The sequence below is a fragment of the Poecilia reticulata genome, chromosome 1, assembly GCF_904066995.2.
Source record: "Poecilia reticulata chromosome 1, P_reticulata-male-v2, whole genome shotgun sequence".
NCBI lineage: Eukaryota > Metazoa > Chordata > Actinopteri > Cyprinodontiformes > Poeciliidae > Poecilia > Poecilia reticulata.
This window is the reverse complement of record NC_088830.1, coordinates 33,880,252-33,901,314: the sequence shown is the minus strand read 5'-3', so window position 1 is coordinate 33,901,314 and position 21,063 is coordinate 33,880,252. Positions and strand designations below refer to the sequence as shown.

The 21,063-nt window shown below is 46.7% G+C and overlaps 3 protein-coding genes across 3 annotated transcripts in view; 1 reads left to right on the top strand and 2 right to left on the bottom strand.

Moving 5' to 3' along the window:
* Positions 1–4,142, bottom strand: part of wdr17 (WD repeat domain 17) — a 22,571-nt gene extending 18,429 nt beyond the window's left edge. The window contains exons 1-8 of the mRNA XM_017306072.2: positions 3,986–4,142; positions 2,832–3,015; positions 2,535–2,765; positions 1,762–1,872; positions 1,527–1,667; positions 1,335–1,457; positions 842–1,029; positions 599–767 (exon numbers count right to left, since the gene is read on the bottom strand). Coding sequence (XP_017161561.2) covers positions 599–767; positions 842–1,029; positions 1,335–1,457; positions 1,527–1,667; positions 1,762–1,872; positions 2,535–2,765; positions 2,832–3,015; positions 3,986–4,108 — 1,270 coding nt within the window. The 5' untranslated portion in view covers positions 4,109–4,142. The remainder of the gene's footprint in view (positions 1–598; positions 768–841; positions 1,030–1,334; positions 1,458–1,526; positions 1,668–1,761; positions 1,873–2,534; positions 2,766–2,831; positions 3,016–3,985) is intronic.
* A 3,572-nt stretch (positions 4,143–7,714) lies between these two features.
* LOC103472254 (high mobility group protein B2-like) lies at positions 7,715–10,228 on the bottom strand. The gene is made up of 5 exons (XM_008421753.3): positions 10,097–10,228; positions 8,899–9,073; positions 8,677–8,825; positions 8,434–8,608; positions 7,715–8,347 (listed from the first exon to the last, which is right to left on the bottom strand). The coding sequence occupies exons 2-5, from the start codon at positions 9,043–9,045 to the stop codon at positions 8,174–8,176; spliced, it is 645 nt and encodes a 214-aa protein (XP_008419975.1). The 5' UTR covers positions 9,046–9,073; positions 10,097–10,228; the 3' UTR covers positions 7,715–8,173.
* Positions 10,229–15,445: 5,217 nt separating this feature from the next.
* On the top strand, positions 15,446–20,951 carry pmm2 (phosphomannomutase 2). Its single transcript, XM_081611871.1, has 8 exons — positions 15,446–15,686; positions 17,163–17,274; positions 17,356–17,432; positions 18,583–18,674; positions 19,559–19,658; positions 19,734–19,809; positions 19,891–20,006; positions 20,669–20,951. The coding sequence occupies exons 1-8, from the start codon at positions 15,612–15,614 to the stop codon at positions 20,771–20,773; spliced, it is 753 nt and encodes a 250-aa protein (XP_081467997.1). The 5' UTR covers positions 15,446–15,611; the 3' UTR covers positions 20,774–20,951.
* Positions 20,952–21,063: the final 112 nt, after the last annotated feature.

Sequence of the window (21,063 nt, the reverse complement as noted above, 5' to 3'; positions counted from 1 at the left end):
TAACACAGCTAAATACATTTGCTAATGATAATATATTAACTAACAATAGTATATCATTATTAGCATATCAGCTATTATTAATTAGCATATCAACTACTGTTAGCACAGAACAATAGCAAATGCTAGTTGATATACTAACAGTTTATAAACTGACATAAACTGATATCTCAACGATTGTCAACATCCTAACATTAGCTAGTATGTGCAATGTATTGTATTACATTAACAGATATGCTAACATAACCCCAAATGCTAACATTAGCTTATATGTTATCATTAGCTTGTATACTAACATTAGCCAATATGCTAATATTATTAGCTGATATACTATCATTGACTGAAAAGCCAATACTAACTGGTATGCTAACATTATCTGATAAATTAACAGCTGACATGGTAACATTAGCTAATATGCTAACACCAGCTAATATGCTAACATTAACTGGTATGCTAACATTATCTGATAAATTAACAGCTGACATGGTAACATTAGCTAATATGTTAACACCAGCTAATATGCTAACATTAACTGGTATGCAAACATTATCCGGTATGCTAACATTAGCTGATATTAGCAGTGTGTTAGCAGCTGATCCACCTGGAGCCCAGGACAGAGAGTAAACCACGCCTTCGTTGCCAGGGGACGTGGAAACGGCCGTCAGCGTGTTGGTGTCCCAGATTTTTATGGTTCCATCAAAACTAGCCGTCGCCAGCAGGTTGGGGTCATCGGGTTTAAACTTGCAGTCAAAGATGGTTTCTACATGGCCCTGGAATTTAAAAACAGACGTCAGAGCGAAGCGAGACACTTCCTGTCCTGCCAGCCGCTCAGCCTGCAGAGTACCAAGTCTCTCAGGAAGTCCCACTTCTTGGCCGCCATGTCGTAGAGTCCGACGCCGCCGTCCATGAAGCAGCAGACGGCGTGGCCGGGCGGCAGAGAGAAGGCCCGGTTCTGGGACAGGGTCGGCGGAGGGACGGCCTCGCTGGTGGAACTGGTGTGCTGGCTCTTACTGGGAGAACTGGAGCTCTGAGCTGCAGGGAGGAGCAGAGGCGGTCAGCCTGAGCATCGATCCAGAAAGTCCAGCAGGAAAACTGACGATCTGAGTGGGAAGAACGGATTTACCTGCAAAAACAGGCTGAGGCTGTTTATAGAAAAATGGGGGACAGTTTTGACCTAATTACGGCTCTGAAATGGACTTTTTTTAATTTTTACTCAATTCTAAGATTAAAGAATGACTAATTTAGCTGAGATTTCTATAATCGACTAATAGTGACTAATCGTTTAGGTTATAAATGAAGTTTCAGTCTACGTGTTGGGTTATCGGAGGTGTAGTTACGTCTTTTGGCCAGCGGGGCGCTGAGCACGTGCAGAGCGTGAAATCCTGTCTTCTTCAGCTTGAAGCTGTCCAACGGCGTGGAGCGAGACACGTTCCAAACCCTCAGCACGCCGACCTGCGAGTCTGCAGAAAGAACACGTCTCACCACCAATCAGGTTTCATTCAGAGCCAGGGTCCTGCAGCGCCTCTCACCGCCGGTGATGAACATCCCCGGAGCCGAGGGAACCCAGGCCAGGCACTGGACGGAGGCGGCGGCGGACGGGAAGCAGAAGGACGTGATGCAGGACAGTCCCTCGCTGTCCACCAGCCGCACGCCGTTATGGAGGTTGGACACTGCAGAAGAAGAAGACGGCGGATCAGAACCCGATCAGAACCCGATCAGAACCCAAGGCTGCGTCTGCACTGAGGCTTCGGGTCGGAGCCGGACCTAGCAGGTAGTCGGTGGACAGAGGGTCCCACTCCAGGGCGCTGACCGGGTCCTCCTCGTCCGTCCCCTCCAGGGACTCTGGACGCAGGACGTGCTTCTGGCTTTTACTGCCTGGACACACAGCAGAGGTCAGAGGTCAGACGTTACCAAACTGCAGGGCAGGAAGTAGAACTGTTCATCAATCTGGGAAGGGGTCAAAGGTCATACAAAGTGTATCATCCCCCAGAGAAGAAAACACCTGAGAGAAGGTCAGAGGTCAGAGAAACGACCAGTGAAGGGCGAAGTACTCAGCTCTGGTACTTAAAAGTATTGGTACTCAGCTCCCAGCCAAAGTACTGAAGTACTTATAAAAACACTCAAGTATTCAAAAGTAGAAATTACAATCTGGTATCAGAACGTTTTCTGTTTTCTGAGAGTTTTACAGAACCATGTAACTGTAGAGGTTAAAGGTCAAAGGACGTACGGCAGGCTGAGTTATCATAAAATCAGTTTCATAATTACCTGCTGCTGAACACCTAGAATGTGCTGCAGACTACGAAGCTACGCGGAGCCCAGCGCTTCGTTCCAGGCTCTACAGGCCTCACTGAGCAGGTAGAGGTCAAAGGTCATTCTCTCTAGATCAGTGTTTCTCAAGCGTTTTCAGGCTGAAAACCACTGAACCCATTAAACAAACTCTCAGACCATAACTGGAAATAATGCAAACTGTTTAAATAAACCTCAAAATAAGAGCTGAGGGTGAACTTGGTTTCCCCCAGAACCGGGTCTGGACTTACCGGGCTGGAAGACAGACAGGCTCCCGTCGGTGTGTCCGAACACCAGCTTGCCCTTCTTGCTCGGGTGCCAGCGGAACAGGCAGATGTCCGACAGGAAGGAGTGCGCCTCCTTGTGGACGGTGACCGCCGCGTCGGCCCCTCGGTAGTCCCAGACGTAAAGCGGGCCGCGCTGCGACACGAAGGCCACGCCGTCCGCCGAGTTCCAGCACCAGCTGACGGAGACGGGGACGCCTGGAGAGGAAGGAGGGCGGCTCAGAGGTCACAGGTCAGAGGTGAGAGTCCCGGTCGGTCGCCTACCTTTGGTGTTGTCCAGCCGGGCGGCGGCCTTCTTCTCCGCCACGTTCCAGATGATGAGCAGGTTGTCGGCGGAGGCGGAGATGAACAGGTCGGCGTTGTCGGGACACCAGCTGATGGCCGTGATCGTCTTCTTGTGCTCCGACATGATGGAGCGCAGCTTGAACTCGTTGTACTGCTGGTCCAGCTGCACACAAACAAACATCTGCTTTACCCGCCAAGGTCAAAGGTGAGCCAGGGAGTCCCTCAGGGATCAGTCCTGGGAAGCAGCTGCCTCCTCAGACAGGTGAGCAACCGTCAGAGGAGAACTTTCTGGATAAGGTTTGATTCATCCTGCTCTAATTTTCAAAGCATTTTTAGTTATAATTCACTTATAACAAAAAGCTAATTTTATCCGATGATGTTCACTTGAAAAAATCATGTGCTGCGACTTTTGGGACATAAATTTAGAAATCTAATCCAAAACAGGAAGTTGTGTCTTCAACAGAAAAACAGCAACCAGTGGAGACTTTTAAAGGTCGGGGTGTAATTATGAGGCATAAAGATACACAGTTAGCGATTAACACCAATAATTTGGGTTGATTAGTCTGTCATAAAATAAAAAACTAATTTTTCAAAGTCACATTTTTACCATGTTCATCATTCATTCATAAACGTCACGGTTTCAAGCTAACCATTTAGCTTCAAACTAAACATTTAGTTAGCAAGCTAAACATTTAGCTTCAAACTAAACATTTAGTTAGCAAGCTAAACATTTAGCTTCAAACTAAACATTTAGTTAGCAAGCTAACCATTTAGCTTCAAACTAAACATTTAGTTAGCAAGCTAAACATTTAGCTTCAAACTAAACATTTAGTTAGCAAGCTAGCCATTTGGCTAACATGCCAAAATCACTTCCCAATAACCGGAAGTGGGCAACCACAATAACAGCTGGGACTTCCAAACCTCTTTGGCTAGTTAGCTAACTAAGTATTTGCATCGCTCAGAGCTAACTGTGTAGTTCACAGCCATATAGTTAGCTTGTCCGCTAAGCATTCATGGAGCTAAATATTTACCTTGGAAGCTAATTAGCTGGATTTATTTGCTGAATAAATATTTTGTTTAAATTTATGATATTAATGAATGGATGGATGATGGAGAGGTCCTCATGACCTCACCTGGTAGACGTAGATAGCTAATGTAGCGCAGTAGGCGAAGCGGTCTCCGCTGGCGGCGCACACGTCTTTGTTCCAGGGCTGGCAGCCGGCGGCCAGGAGGCCCACCTGCTTCACCTTGGCCATCCTCACCTGCAGAGACCTGGAACGGCCCGCCTCCATCAGCAAGGACAGTGTGAACACATCAATATGAACACATGAATCTGAAGGAAGGAGAACCGTGTTTGTTGACTTTAGTTAGCGGAAGCTAGCAATCCCGAAACGATTAATCGGATGAAACGATTATTCAAATTATGGCCAACTAATTTAGTAGTCAGTGAATCTAAAAATGATCAACAGCTGAAAAAACAACATAATCAGAGAATATTGAAGCCAGAGCTGTACACAAATATAAACATTTAAGATTAAAAAACCTTGTAAGTAGCAGATTTAACTTCACCTGGTTCACCTTCCGGAAAAATAAAACCTCCTTTTAGTAACATTATACTTATTATTAATCATTTAATCCACAAATAGTCAACAAACTTTCTTTAAAACTGAACTAAAAAAGGCTTTCATGACGAATCGGCAGAATGTAGATATTTTTTTACCTGATTAATAGCCAGAATTAGTAACTGATTAATCAAACACTAAAGCGATAGCTTGTTGCATCCTGAAGTTAGCTGCAGGTTTTTTGTTTGGCTGATTTTGATATTTACTCTGTTTTATGGTAGTCGTTGTTCGTGAGGTGGGCAGGTTCAGTTTACCTGCTCATTATTTTCCGTTCCTTTCAGATTCATCATGAAACGTTTCTGCGGTTTTTGACGTGAAAACACGCGGACGGCTCCAGGCTGGGTTCGCTTTTCACCTGCAGGCTGCAGGCTAAGGTGATTACAGAGCAGATTGAATTAATCTCTGCTGCTGACCGGCTGCTAACGCTCAGCAGACCCATGGCCTCTGTAATGCAGGAAATCCTCTCTTCATTTTACCAGCTGCCTAATGCTGCTGTGGATGAAAACATTTATCGATCAAAGGTAATCTTCAAACACCTGCGGGCCAGTTTTCCCCTGACCTCGTCTTGTCAGGTGCAAATCGGCTGATTTACATGCAGAATCTCTTCATTAGCAGAATCAGGGAGGCTCGACCGGCCGACAGCGAGAAACACACGATCCACCTGCACACTTGTGTTATCTGGACTCTTCATGTTTCCTGCTCTTCCTTCGCTCCTCGCCACGACATATTTCTGATTATTTTCATTCATTCCTGAATCTGGATCTTTCTTCAGGGACAAACTGCTGCATCCTCAGCGCACAAAGCAGCGTAAACTCAGATCCTTCCTCTAAAACCATCACAGTTCACATCCCTGTTGGCACTGAATATTTCTGTTGTTTCACAGATTTTATTGCCACTTATTGTAAATATAATCAGTTGTTTTTTTATTGTTTGAGTGATCAAAGTTATCTTACTAATATTTGCAGTCTGAACAGTCATGTCAGCGTTTTTAACATTTGATGCTAAAGCAATCCGACATAATTTACTTCCACATAGCAAAGCAGCAGGAATCCTGTTTTGTTGTTGGGTGAACTGATCGTTCAGGCTGCCGTGAAAAAGGCAGATATGTCTGCTGTGCAAAATTTATCTGTTTTTTTTCTTCCTACCAAAACCAAAATACGGATGATAAAAGTTTTCGGTCTGGTGTTTTGGTCTCAACCAGAACTTATAATTTTGTTTTCATAATTCGTTTCATTTGTTGTTTCTGTTGTGTTGCTTATTTATTGTGGATATTTAAAATGTCATAAAATGTCCAATATTAAATGTTAGAATTTAAAGATTATTCATCTTTGAGAATGTGCATTATTATGCTATTATCATTATATTACTGGAAAATTGTCTCAATATTATCGTTACTTCTGGAGAATAGAGAAATGTCTCACCGCGACAGGCGCCTTTTAATCTCCTGCTGCGCTAATGTTCATGTTCATCAACTTCCAGACAAAAAACGGAATCAGCAGGTCAGGATTTCTGAGGATCGGCCAGAAAACTGCAATCGGTTCACCGTTTGGGTGAGGGTGGGAACGTATATGGACCAGGTTCTAATCGGCCCGGTTCAGTCCAGAACCCTCATGTTGTTCGGGTTCTGGTCGGGTTTGGATCATCCTAGCCTTCAGCTTGGATCTAAACCTTATTCTGTTGTGAAACTGGAATTTTATGGACCTCAGCTGGAACCGGTAGGGCGGTTCTGGTCCGCCCCGCCGGTTCCGTGATGATTCATTGTAACTGCGCAGCTCCAGTAAACCCAGTTCTGCCTCCAGGTGAGACCAGAACTCTCAGCAGGATCCGGAGCCATGAAACGGGCCCGGTTCTGGTCGGACTGGTTCGGGTGTCTGGGTTTTCATCCAGACATCCTCCCTGTGTCACACTGCACGAGCCCACTCGTGACAATGTCGGTTCTCCTCGCGAGCCGCGACCGGACTAACGGAGCGGACGGGTTCGCGTTAACCCTCATCACCGATAGAGATGAAGCCGAGCTGCCGCCTCGCCCGGACGGAGGTCTGGGGCTGAGGTCGGGTGTCGGGAGGAGGCAGAACCCGCAACAGGTCTCAGCGACACCAACTAATCCCTGGAAGACGCTCTGCGCGACGCATAAGCGGCAGCGCGGCGCGGTGCCGGACGCGCGGCGAGCATCTGCTCTGTCTCCGCTGTCGCGCTGTGTTCGTTATTGTTTTCCAGCGGCCTGGTTCTGGTTTTGGAGTGGTTCTGGTTCTGGTGTGTGTCTGGTTTCGGTCTTACCGTCAGGTGCCAGCAGGCCGGTCCGCGGTGGACAGCTCACAGGTGCTGAATGGAGTCCCGCTGCCGCTGCGGCTCAGCGTCGTCCAAGGGAGGCGGGACCAACGCAGCGGCGCCTCTGATTGGCCCACCGGATGGCCGCTACTAGGCAGCTATTGGCTGCTGGGAGCGCCAGTCACAGCGCTCTTCCTGTTTGGAGGTTCAAGCTTAGCAGAATCCAAATCCTTTACATTCATTCACAACATTTAAATAAAATCAGGTAAATCAGTGGTTAAACTTCATGTCAGCTGCGGTTTTAGAGGAAAGTCGCTCCAGACGCACGGGTGGCTCCAGGTGGCATGGGGCCTCGGGCAGGAGGAGATTTGGCCCCCAGGTTCACTTGGCTGGGCATGAAATTACCCTTTGATAATTTGGTAGCATTTACTTTTTCACCTGAACTCAAATATATTAAATTTAGCACTGGATTGTAACCATAGTAGATTATGCTTTGTATGAAAGTCATTTCCTTAGTTTTACACCATAAAACAAAATGGAGGAAATTAAGTACCAAATTTAAGTCTTAGATTTGCAAAGGATATAAATAAAAACTGTAGATAATAAAAAAATCCTGGCATTTGTTAAAGTTATATCATCCTTTCAGTTTCAGTCAGAATCCAGGTTCAAGACGTTTGGGTCGAATTGCTGCCTGGTTTCAGGAGAATCAGTCAAACCAGTCATTCAGCTTCCGGCTCATCCACCTTTAAAGGTTTTCCCTCAAGCCAACTTTCCACGAGTTGGAAACCACTCAGCCTTCGCTGGTTGTTGGGCTGTGATGGTTGCTGGATTCTTTCCAGCCAGGTAGTCGCGTCCGTTTGCTGCACAGCGAAACCAAAACATGCCGCAGAAACGGTTTAGATATTAAATTCCTGTTTATTATTCAGCAGATCTGACAGAAAGTTGAACATGTGGAATAATCACAAACTCCAGTTATAATCAATATACAAAATTTTATTATAAAAAGAAAAATTCGTTCTACAGGTTTCAAAGTTCCACTTTAAAAATGGCTGCCAACATCTTAATGAAGCTACAGAAACATCCTGGTGGTAAAACGACAGTGGGAAAGAAAACGGCACCACTAGAACAGAACGCGAGCAGTGCTTCCAGAACCGAGCTTTAAAAAACAAAATGTCTTCCTGCCGTCCGCTGGCGCCGCAGTCCAGTTCAGCGCCGTTCACAAGGTGGAACAACCCGAGTTCAGTAGAAGCAGACACGGACTAAAGGGAGGCTAGAAACTAAATCCCTGAATGAAAGGAGGAGACCCGGTCCGGCAGAACCGGACCAGAACCAGGGACAGCAGGCTAAATGTTGCAATCATCCACACACAAAAAAAAAAACGGGTTTAAGCTGAACAATGCATCGCAAACTTCACATCCTTTCACATGACACTTATTCATCATCGTCGTCATCATCGTCGTCATCCTCCTCTTCCTCATCGTCATCTTCGTCATCATCATCGTCGTCAGCAGGCTGGACCTTCTTGGCTGGGGGCCGGCCGGGGCCACTCTTCTTCCCGGCGTCGCTCTTCCCTGAGCCGCCTTTGGCTCTGTAGGCGGCCACATCCTGAGGAAGAGGAGGAAGAGCCGTTAGCTTCCTGTTAGCATCACGCTACCTTCCCGTTAGCTGGTTCCTCTCATCTGGGCGCCTACCTTCTCGTATTTCTCCTTCAGCTTGGCGGCCTTGGCCTCGTATGGCGCCTTGTCCTTGGTGCCCTGCGTTGACCACAGCTCGCCCAGCTTCTTGGCGATGTCACCGATGGAGATGCCGGGATGCTCCTCCTTGATCCGGGGACGGTGGTCGGAGCAGAAGACGAAGAAGGCGGAGCTGCAGACGTGAAGATGGACATAAATACCAGAAGACTCTTTACAGACCGTATCAGAGCACCGACTTACGGAGGCCTTTTGGGTGCGTTGGGGTCCTTCTTCTTCTTGCCCTTCTTGGTTCCTTTCGGGGGAACGTAGGTCTTCATCTCTCGGTCGTAGCGGACCTTGTCGTTCTTGGCCATCTCGTCAAACTTCACCTTCTCCTTGGCCGACATCGTCTTCCAAAACAAAACATTTTAGTCCTCCAGAGTTCCCAGGTCACTGGGAAACCTTCAGGTTGGTGCCACTCACCTTCCATCTCTCTGAGCACTTCTTGGAGAACTCTGCGAAGTTGACGCTGGTTCCTGGGTGCTTCTTTTTGTGCTCCTCGCGGCAGGTTGCAACGAAGAAGGCGTAGGCAGAGGTCTTCCCTCTGGGCTTATTGGGGTCCTTTGTCATGGTGGCGCTTACTCTTTAAAGAGAATAACTAAGATTGGGAAAAGACAATCATTTCAAACTCAATGGAGTTTTAGCATTAGCTTAGCATATAAAGTGAGTTTTTAAATGCTTTATACTAGTTTAGCCAATAAACTGCAATCTTCACATTTTGCAACTTCAAATGTTTATAACTTATTTCAGTACTTAAAAAGGCACCATCAACTTTAAGTTTATATTTTCTCATTGCATGTTCAATTTAAGTCAAACTTAAACTTTTCAGATTTCACCGAGATGCGTTTTAATTGTACTCTAAAGTCTTTCATTAATTGAAAGTTATGAAGAAAACAATGTAAACACCTCTGATAAGAATCAGTGTTTACCTTCTAAACCCGCTAAAAGTCATCATAAACCTCATGAGGTGTTAAGTTTGTGCAAAGTGACCTTTGACCTGCATTTAATGAGTGTTACATGTTAATGAGGCCTCGCGCAGCCAGCCAGACGCCGGGAGGAGTCGTCTTCAGACGCTAATCGGATTTCTGGCTCTTCGGGACAAAAAGACGCGACTCCATTTTGTATCTTCCCGCCTAAACCGCCCAACTGCGCCAAAAGTTCCCCAGCAGAACCGCCCAGCCCAGTTCCTAAACACAAGAACTCCATACGGGCTCGGACTGATACCACAACAAACCGAACCCAGTCAGAAAAGACCTGCGGCCCGTTTCAGGCGCAAACTGCGGAGTTTCCGTCGTGTTTGCACTGCGCAGCCAAATGGCGTTTCAACTGCCTGTTGCGCACCAACTGCGCCACCCAAAACACACCGCAAAACATCGTAAACTATAGTTACCCATTTCCGTTCTTAGAAACCGACGCCGATTACTTTATTATAAAGTTCGTTTTATTTACGCTGAGATTTACACTTTCGACCAAAAAAAGGCCGTAAAAACTTCGCTCCTGGAGCTTAAGCTTGAGAACTCGATCGACAAGAACGGATTAAGGACAACAAACAACCTAAACACTTATTTAACATAAATGGCGACAAAAATCCGCTGATTTAGCCAGAAACAGCGTCTCTTACCTGTTCTCTCCAACACAAGCTGTAAAGGACTGAATGAGGAAGAAAGAGCAACTGTTTGTCACTGCCTAAAACTGGTTCTGTAGCTCCTCCCCCTTCCTCGCTGATTGGTCAAAATCTATCATTTAAACGTAAACGCTGGGGGCACAGAATTCATTCTGAGCTGTGATTGGCTGAATTCCTTTAAGGAGCGCGTTCATGTTTGTGTGTTCTATCCCATCGCTGATTGGCTGTGCTGGACTTTTAAACATACGGCGCGAAAAGGAATCGCCCTTTGTTTGCAGCTGCTGAGGGAGATTAAAAAAATGTCGTTCTCTGCTCCCTCGACCGTTTGTTGTTTTTTGAAACCGGAGTCGACATGAAGCCGCAGCAGTCACACTCAGCCCCGGTTTCAGTTCTGTTCACAGTGGGCCGACCCGATACGAGCTGCGCTTCCATCTGAGTCTGTAGCTGAGTGGCCGCTGAAGAATAACCGCTTAAACTTCATCTGTGACTTTTAAAAGCTGATCTACACTCAGACTGGCTCTCTTTTCATTGTTGTTCCTCATATGCCCAAAATTAATGACTTTGTCTTTATTTTTAAACTCAGCTTCATCCTCTGTGGAGATATCTATAGTATAGGAGTTTGTGAAACTTTGATAATATGACATTGTTCAAGTTTCAATGAATGCATACAAGAAAACCAAGGGCTGAAGTTTGTCCCAGTATCAGAATTTGCTCTGCTGCATGATTGAAGGCCTCTGAAGAGTTGGATCGGGTCTGGACTGGTGGTTCATTGTTCCTGGTGGGAAGGGGGTGGGGTACATGGAAACCAGAACCTCAACAGCTTCTCTTTTGTTCATGCAAATGGCTGCTTAAAAATCTACGCTAATTAAAAATCCTGCCCCCCAGCTTAGTTTGCAAAAGACAGAATATGGATATTTTCTACTTGTATGGTAAAGTCTGATGATGTTCTGCAGCCTCCAAGAAACTGAAACCAGGTTATCGACTAAAATCCACACTAGGAAACCAGAGCGGAGCTTCTGTGGTGATCATCAGACCACATGCATGAAAATGTGGAGAAATACAGTCAGTGAATTTAAATCACAGCTGGAAGTTGATTAAACAATGTTTTCAGTTCACACCAAGAGTAATGGCGAGGGAGCAGCCATCTTGAATGTGGACAAAACAAAGGAAATGGCTATATGTTTCAGGAGAAACAAGGTCAAAGGTCAAATGAGACTTTTGAACCTCTGGAGATGATAGTGAAAAGAACAATTTCTCATAAAAAAAAAAAATTAAGGGCATTTATACACAAGACTGCCAGTGTCTTGAGCCAGAGGATTCCTCACACTCACTGCAACACAGACTGCTGCAGAACTCTCTGCATTAGAAACCTGGATAATTTGAGCTCCAACATTTAATTTCCCCTCAGAATCAAAGTGATTTTAAGTGGATTTTATTGATATTTTCCTCAGTTCACAAAAAGCAGCAACACAAACTACAAAGTTCAGGCAAACTAGAAGAATTAATATCAGATTCTATCATTCTAGCTTGATTGGTTTGCTTATTTTGAGCGAAATATTAACAATGATTTATTGCACATATGGCATTAATTTATATCCTGGCTTTTCATCAGTTAATAATCTGTTAAATGATATTAATCCGTCATCATCCTGCCCAGGTGCTGCAGGTGGAAGTAGCTTTTTGTCACATGTTTCCTTTTAAATGATGAAATGCTGTGAAATAAAATAAATGGTCAAATATAATAATGTTGTTATGAAGTTAACCAAATATATGTCCCCTGAATATAAATGACCATACTTTATATATTTAGTCAAATTTAACTTATCTGCTATTTAATTACTTGTTTGAGATTTTAATTTGGTGGAGTGTAAAATCGAATGTTTTTTTATCCTGAGAATGCTTGTTTTGTTTTTCTGATTAAAACTAGCACATTATTTTAGACATTTGTTTGGATATTTTGGACTCTGAGGTGGTGCCTGGTCAGCATGGTGTCCGTTTATCTGCGGCTGAGTGGAAGCGGTCAGATAAGCTCTGACCTCAGATCACTCCACCCAGGTGGTGGGAGCCAGAATCACTTAACCTTTAACCTTTACTTAACCAGGGAGGCTGAATGACAATGCATTCTCATTTCCAAAATCCTCCCTGATAGACAGCGTCTCCCCTCCGCGTATGAAGCCGTTCCTGCAGAGCTGCTGCATCCTGACAGCACAGAGCAGCGTCACCACAGATCCTTCCCCCCAGCTGCTGATACTTCAGTTCGCTTGGTCATTTCTACAACCTGCGGCTCCTCCAAGTGTCCAGAATGGCTCTTAATAATTTGGCAAAAACTGATAAATAACTAACCAATGTTTATAAATATGCCTACTTAATAATAAATACATGTTTTAGCCCTTTTTCATGGGACAATTCCACTTAATTTCCACAATTGAATGACTAAACTTTTTTTTAAGATCCATTATTCTTGGAAATGTTTTATTCATCTGTTCAACCTAAAAGTAGAAACAAAGCAAGTATCTTGAAAAAATAATATAAAATTTAATTTTCTACATTGAAGGTTGTGAAGGTAGTGAGGGGCTCAGACCACTAGAGGCAGCGCTGCTCCAGAAACTCAGTAAGTATTCACACCCCTGCTGCTTTTACTCAGGTTTTTTCAGTTCTGGTAAATAGTCTGTTGTTGTTTTTATGCATAAATATTATGCACATTTAAAAATAAAATAATCTCACTTACTCACACACTTCTTTGATTCGGATTATATTCTCAATCCCATACACTTAATAAAACCAAAAATGAATTAAAGCAGTTTACCCTTAGTGTGGTCTTTTAATCCTATTAGTATTGGTTCTTTTGCAGCTCGGGCTTGCAGGTTCTGTGTGCAACCCGTCATGTTTTCACCGTGATTTGTGACCCTGTCAGCGTCGCCCTGCAGCCTCAGACACACAATAAGCTGGATAAAGTCTGTCAGCTTTAAATCTGGAAACATTCAGCTCATTCACGGAGCTCCGCACTCAAACGACGACCATAAAATCAGTGAAAACTCTAAATGTTCATCTAAACACCGTTCAGTAAAGAGAAATGAGGTGAGAATGAGTCCATGGTTATTTTTAGATCAGCTCAGATGGACTCCAGCCAATCAGAGACGGAGGAAAATACCTGAATGTGTTTGAAACCCAGAAATTTCATTTTACGGAAAACAGGAAGAAACTGAGGATGAATCAAACGAGACAGAATCAGAACCAGAACCAGACCCAGAATCAGAACCAGAACCAGAACCAGAGCCAGAGCCAGAACCAGAACCAGAACCAGAACCAGAGCCAGAACCAGAACCAGAACCAGAACCAGAACCAGAGCCAGAACCAGATGATCAGTAAACGGACCTGAGAGGAACAAACATTGAGAAGAGGTCTAAGGTCCAACTGGGGTCTGTATCTCACCACAGTCCCATGACCACTGACTACCAGAACCAGAACCAGAACCACAGCCAGAACCAGATGATCAGTAAACGGACCTGAGAGGAACAAACATTGAGAAGAGGTCTAAGGTCCAACTGGGGTCTGTATCTCACCACAGTCCCATGACCACTGACTACCAGAACCAGAACCAGAACCACAGCCAGAACCAGAACCAGAGCCAGAGCCAGAACCAGAGCCAGAGCCAGAACCAGAAACAGAACCAGAGCCAAAACCAGAACCAGAACCAGAACCAGAGCCAGAACCAGAGCCAGAGCCAGAGCCAGAACCAGAAACAGAACCAGAGCCAAAACCAGAACCAGAGCCAGAGCCAGAACCAGAACCAGAGCCAGAACCAGAACCAGAACCAGAGCCAGAACCAGAACCAGAGCCAGAGCCAGAGCCAGAGCCAGAACCAGAACCAGAACCAGAACCAGAGCCAGAGCCAGAGCCAGAGCCAGAACCAGAACCAGAGCCAGAACCAGAACCAGAACCAGAACCAGAGCCAGAGCCACAGCCAGAACCAGAACCAGGGTGTTGCTGTAATACCCGGTTTCACCTCAGGTGGCGCTCGTGTGCCTGTAAACCTGTTTGTTTGTGACTGAGGAGGACAGATGGCGCTTCCTCAGGTTACCGGTCCAGCTGCTGCGCTCTTGGGAAATGGATCAGAACCGAAAGAAGCAGACTCCAGATACAACAGCCTCCAACCAGAACAGCGCCCCCTGCTGATGGCAGCAGGTTTAGCTCTGTTCTGGATGCTGCAGCTGGGAGGATTTTAGCTCCTACAGTCTTACTTCAGACAGTCGATATGATTGGTAACCATGACAACAAGGTCGGCTATGGGAGCAGCTGATTAGCTTCTCCAGAAACTCAAATTAGTACTTGAACTTTGACCCCAAATCCAAGAGGAGATGGACAGGAAGCAGAGAGAGAAGGAGGAAGTTGAAACCAACTCTTCCATCCATCACGGTGGACAAAAGCAAAGGATCTGGATCAGTAGGTGGAGTAATCCATGTCATCTCTGCTGCCTGGATGCTGTGAGCAGGTTAGCATGTCACACAGCAACAACGCTTTAGTCAGAGGCATCTTCAGATCTGCTGCAACACTGACTGCTACTGGAAATCCTTCCATCTTTTGGGAAAAAAGCAACTTCCACTGGCTTTTCCTTATTCTTTTTGGATAAGTTGCTTTAATTGAACTGAACGGTTCCTTCCAGCTTCCAGACACAAATTAATTCTAGCTTTGGTCCAGGAGGAGAAAGAGCTCCTGCAGGACGTGGGTGTCCAAAGGGTGGCCCGGGGGCCATTTGTGGCTCTCTGAAGGATTGTTGCCCCCTGGCGTCAAATCTAGAATTGAGTAAATCTGGCCTGGAAAACATTTTTCATCTTTTGAAGCAACATTTTTTCCACATAACATCTTTAAAAACATATCCAGTTCAAACATAGATTCCCATTTGTTCCAGGTTTTTGCATTGATCTTAATTTTGGAGGAATTATTGATCGGGTTTTACTCAAAGTCATTCCCTGCAGCCCAGATGAGAAAAAACTCTTCCCCTCAATTATTTTCGACCTTGTTTTGCACTAATGTAATCATGAAAAAAAACCTTTTTTGTCTTATATATACGCTATAATTTGCTGGTCCGTTTTCCACAAAAATCAAACTATTTTATTGATTTCAATAAAATTGTAATATTTTTTGTTTACTACTAAGGAAATGAAATAAAAGGAACAAAAAGTTTGCTTTATGATGTTTCTCAACCAAAGTCTGGGGTTCTGTCAGTCATACCCGTAAATCCATCATACCTTATGACGCTGACTCAACGCGCATCAACGCCCCTGTGACGTCACGTGACGCCGCTTCGGGGAGCACGTTCATTGGCTGGAAGCTCCCACGCAGGAGGAGCTGATCCGCACATTTTCCTGCAGTTTGACACCGAGTCTGAGTCCTGGGATGCAGCAGCTCTGGGCCGAGCCGAACCGAGCCGGCGGGGTAATCACAGCATCACTGAGAGCCGCACGCAGCCGCGCGCCGGGGCAGCAGGGAGCAGATTGACCGGAGGGACAGAATGAGCCACAACACCGCGGACACGAGCACGCTGTGCCTTTTTGATGTAGACGGCACGTTGACGGCCGCGAGACAGGTAAACACAAACAAACACCTGCGTTCATAGGAACACGTCAGAGATGCCAGAGCGACTTCCGGCTCCACGTCCCGTCTCTGTCCGCCTGTTGATGAGCTTCCGGGAAACATAAAACACACTTGGTTCCATTTAAAAAGCTAAACTCTCGCCGTTTACATAAACGTATTTTAACAACTTTTTAAATAAGCATATCTTGTGTTTTCTATTCTTTATCTTTATAATGGTTTCTTCAAACAGGGAACGATTTACTGGCGTCTACATGTAACAGGAAGTACCTGGCGGAGCACAAAAACTGAACTCCCTCGTAGTTTTTTAAACCCCATCGTAGAGTTTTGCTAAAATATTTTGTTTTGTCCTTAAATATGTGGCTGATTAGTCATTTTAAGCTGTTGTCATACGATCGACCAATAAAAAGCTTTTAATGTGTTTAATGAGTTCGACCCAAAAGCCCCAGTTTATTTCCGCTAGCATGCTGCTAACTGCTGAAGCCTGGACCAGTCAGTAACTGGTCTCTGACCGGGTCCAGTAAAGAAGCACCAGTTCTGTCCCTGTTCTAACGGAGCAGAACAAAGTCTGTCTCTTTGTAAGACTGCTTGTTTTAACAATACGATCAATAATTCTGATAAAACTGGTGTAGATGTAAAGCAGCATTAATGAGTCCATTGAGTTCTGCAGATTATCGGAAACATCCGATCAGCTTGATGGGTTTCAGATAAATACAGCTGGTCAGAACCAGGACACATTTCCCTTCTTTTTATCCAGAAAAGTACATGAGCAAAACAAAACCTCCTCTCTGAGCTGAACCTGCAGCAGCTTTCATTCAGTTTCTCACTCCCAACAGCAAATATTAACTTTTTATTATTATTCCACTTTCCTGTTTGTGAGGGTTTTATTGTTTTAAAGAGCAACTACTTCTTAGAGCGTGGCATCATGTTATGTAATTCAGTCATCAAAAACCAACCTGGAGTTTTGCTTTGATTCTTTCATGCATGTTTGAGAAATCCTTTAATCTCCATGGCAACCATTCAGCGGTGCAAAACGCCTGGGTGGACCAAGCTCCGCCCTCGAGGCGCAGCTCCTCCTCTGAGCTGCAGTTTCCAGGCCAACAAGCTTCGGCTTCACAGAGCAGCGCTTCTCTGCGACTCCGGCTCCAGAAATCATTTCCTTTACTTAACCAGGTGAAACCCGATGAGATCTGGATCTCATTTTCAAGAGGGACCTGGGCAGAAGTCTGCAATACTGAGCAACCTGGTTACAAAATAAATAAGTAATAAGGATTACAAAGTTAGATTTCTTAAGTCATATTTGATGTATATAGAATTTTTATAACAACTGAATTTAATATGTGCTCTAAACATATAATCCTGACCCCGCCTCCACCTCCAAGCCCCACCCACTGCATGGTTACATTAAACATAGCCTGGTCTACTAGCTGTCCGGTTATTAGAGCGCCCCCTGGTGTTTGTCTGTTTCCAGAGCGTGACTCCAGAGGTGAAGGCATTCCTGGAAAAGCTGAGGACTCGGGTTCGGGTCGGAGTGGTTGGCGGCTCGGACCTCAGTAAGATCAAGGAGCAGCTGGGAGACGACGGTGAGGAAGAGGAGGAGCTCAGCGGGGACAGAGGTGAAGGTTTCACTGTTCTGGGTTTGACGTCCTGTTTTTCCGTCTCAGTCATTCAGAAATCAGACTATGTGTTCGCCGAGAACGGCCTGGTGGCGTACAGACATGGACAGCTGCACTCGGTCCAGGTGAGTGACCTGGAGCACAAAATATCCTCCAGGGGGCGCTAACTGTGTCCTCCAGGGGCGCTAACTGTGTCATCCAGGGGGCGCTAACTGTGTCCTCCAGGGGCGCTAACTGTGTCTACCAGGGGGCGCTAACTGGGGAAGCTAACTGTGTCCTCCAGGGGCGCTAACTGTGTCCTCCAGGGCGCTAACTGGGGAAGCTAACTGTGTCCTCCAGGGGGCGCTAACTGTGTCCTCCAGGGGGCGCTAACTGGGGAAGCTAACTGTGTCCTCCAGGGGCGCTAACTGTGTCTACCAGGGGGCGCTAACTGGGGAAGCTAACTGTGTCCTCCAGGGCGCTAACTGTGTCCTCCAGGGGGCGCTAACTGTGTCTACCAGGGGGCGCTAACTGGGGAAGCTAACTGTGTCCTCCAGGGGCGCTAACTGTGTCCTCCAGGGCGCTAACTGGGGAAGCTAACTGTGTCCTCCAGGGGGGCTAACTGGGGAAGCTAACTGTGTCCTCCAGGGCGCTAACTGGGGGCGCTAACTGGGGAAGCTAACTGTGTCCTCCAGGGGGGCTAACTGGGGAAGCTAACTGTGTCATCCAGGGGGCGCTAACTGGGGAAGCTAACTGTGTCATCCAGGGGGCGCTAACTGGGGAGGCTAACTGTGTCCTCCAGGGGGCGCTAACTGGGAAAGCTAACTGTGTCCTCCAGGGGGCGCTAACTGGGGAAGCTAACTGTGTCATCCAGGGGGCGCTAACTGGGGAAGCTAACTGTGTCATCCAGGGGGCGCTAACTGGGGAGGCTAACTGTGTCCTCCAGGGGGAGCTAACTGGGAAAGCTAACTGTGTCCTCCAGGGGGTGCTAACTGGGGAGGCTAACTGTGTCCTCCAGGGGGTGCCAACTGTGTCCTCCAGGGGCGCTAACTGGGAAAGCTAACTGTGTCCTCCAGGGGGTGCTAACTGGGGAGGCTAACTGTGTCCTCCAGGGGCGCTAACTGGGAAAGCTAACTGTGTCCTCCAGGGGGTGCTAACTGGGGAGGCTAACTGTGTCCTCCAGGGGGTGCTAACTGGGGAGGCTAACTGTGTCCTCCAGGGGGTGCTAACTGGGGAGGCTAACTGTGTCCTCCAGGGGGCGCTAACTGGGGAAGCTAACTGTGTCGTCTGTCTCAGTCTATCCAGGCCCACATGGGAGAAGAGCTGCTGCAGGATTTCATCAACTTCTGTCTGAACTACATGGCCAAGATCAAACTGCCCAGGAAAAGGTACCGACCTAACGCGGTTCTGATGAGACATTTACGTAGATATTTTAATGCTTGACAACAGTTTCTGTTTTTTTTCCCCCTTATTTTTCAACTTACCGTTCCAGGAAAACTGTTTTATAAGCTGTTTCATGGCAGACTAGTAGTGAACTAGCTGTAGTGTAGCTCAGGAGTTTATTCCATGCTATGGTCCTGCAGAGAGAATTAACTCCTGGCTGGGAAAATGCTGCAAAATAGCAGAGACCAAGGGTGAGCATACACAAGCATGATTGACAACGCCAAGCCCTTTCCCCTGGCTCTGATTGGTTGTTTCTGATGGAGCGGTGTAGAAATGGAAGCTAACAGTTAGTCCGTAGAAGCTGACTGTTAGCCCGTAGAAGCTGACGGCTAGCCCGTGGAAGCTAACGGTTAGCCCGTAGAAGCTAACGGTTAGCCCGTGGAAGCTAACGGTTAGCCGGTGGAAGCTGACTGTTAGCCCGTAGAAGCCTACGGTTAGTCCTTAGAAGCTGACGGCTAGCCCGTGGAAGCTAACGGTTAGCCCGTGGAAGCTAACGGTTAGCCCGTGGAAGCTGACTGTTAGCCCGTAGAAGCCTACGGTTAGTCCATAGAAGCAGACTGTTAGCACGTAGAAGCTGACGGCTAGCCCGTGGAAGCTAACGGTTAGCCCGTGGAAGCTAACGGTTAGCCCGTGGAAGCTAACGGTTAGCCCGTGGAAGCTAACGGTTAGCCCGTGGAAGCTGACTGTTAGCCCGTAGAAGCCTACGGTTAGTCCGTAGAAGCTAACGGTTAGCCCGTGGAAGCTGACGGTTAGCGCGTACAAGCTAACGGTTAGCCTGTAGAAGCTAACGGTTAGCCAATGGAAGCTAACGGTTAGCCTTTCTCCTCAGAGGTACGTTCATCGAGTTCCGGAACGGGATGCTGAACGTCTCTCCGATCGGACGCAGCTGCAGCCAGGAGGAGCGCCAGGAGTTCTACGAGCTGGACCAGGTCAGAACCGCATCTGCGTCATGCTGCTGTTCCCGCTGCTGCGGCAGCGTAAACCAGCTTGTGTGTTTCCTGCAGAGAGAAAAGATCCGGGAGAAGTTTGTTTCTGTGCTGAAGGAGGAGTTCAGAGGGAAGGGGCTGTCGTTTTCCATCGGTGAGTCCGCTGCCCACCGATCCGGGCCGGTTTCTGGTGATCCGGTCCGGATCGGCTGACGATCCAGTTGTTCCTCTGCAGGAGGACAGATCAGCTTCGACGTTTTCCCTGACGGCTGGGACAAGCGCTACTGCCTGGACATCGTGGACAAGGACAACTACTCCACCATCCACTTCTTTGGAGACAAAACCAAACCGGTGAGAACACCGAGTAGCAGGTTCGGATGGTGCCCTGGCAGTAAAGGTCCGAACCGATCCGGTCCGGTCCGGGTCTGATCCGGTTTAGGTCCGCTTCGGTTCGGCCTGAAGGTGTTGCCATTTCTTCCAACCGGATCTTATTGAGCTTCAGACCAACAGAACAAAAACGATTCAACATTTTTAAAACAAAAATCTGGAAAGTGTGGTGTGCCTTTATGGTCAGACCTCTGCAGCCAAACTGCTGCTGTTTCTCTGCAGCAGCTCAGAAAGTCCACACACACTCATTCTGGACTTTGACTAGGCCTTCCTAACCCTGCTCTGATATAAACCATCCCATAATATCACCCATCTTCACACAGCATGATGCTGCCACCACCACCATGTGCAGGGTTGTATGTAGTCTCCCCAGAACGTTCTGCTGCTGGGTTCTGTGGAATCAGAACCAGAACCTCTGCAGATTCTGAACGTCTTTTGGGTTTTTATAGGGTTCAGAGTAAAGAGGTATAGACGAGGTTTCAGAGCTGGAACCTCATCTATGATTGTCATCTATGAAAAATTTACATTTTAAATTTCTAGTTGATTCTGTTCTGGTTGAACTGTCGTCCGGTTTGGACCGGTTCTGCAGAACCCCTGACCTCCTGCTGCTCCTTGCTCCCCTGCAGGGAGGAAACGACTTTGAGATCTACAGCGACCCGCGGACCGTTGGCCACGAGGTGTCGAGTCCCGAGGAGACGCAGCGCCTCTGCCAGGAACTCTTCTTCTCCTGAAGGGGGCGCTGCAGCCTCAACTGGACCGTCTAGACCTGGACGCCGGCTGAGAACACGCACAAGATTTTAGCTTTTTTTTATTTCTCTGGTCCGGTTCGGAGGTCGGGACCAGCTGGGAAACCTGGTCTGATGTTCCTGAACTGTAAAAGCTGGAAACTCAATAAAACGGAAAATGATGCTTCCGTTTTCGGTTCTGGGTTCTTCTCCAGAACCTCCACAAGGTTTTGGTTGCATGAACTATTACTTCCAAAACATTCACAATAAAGAAAAAAACTGAATTTAAAACGACT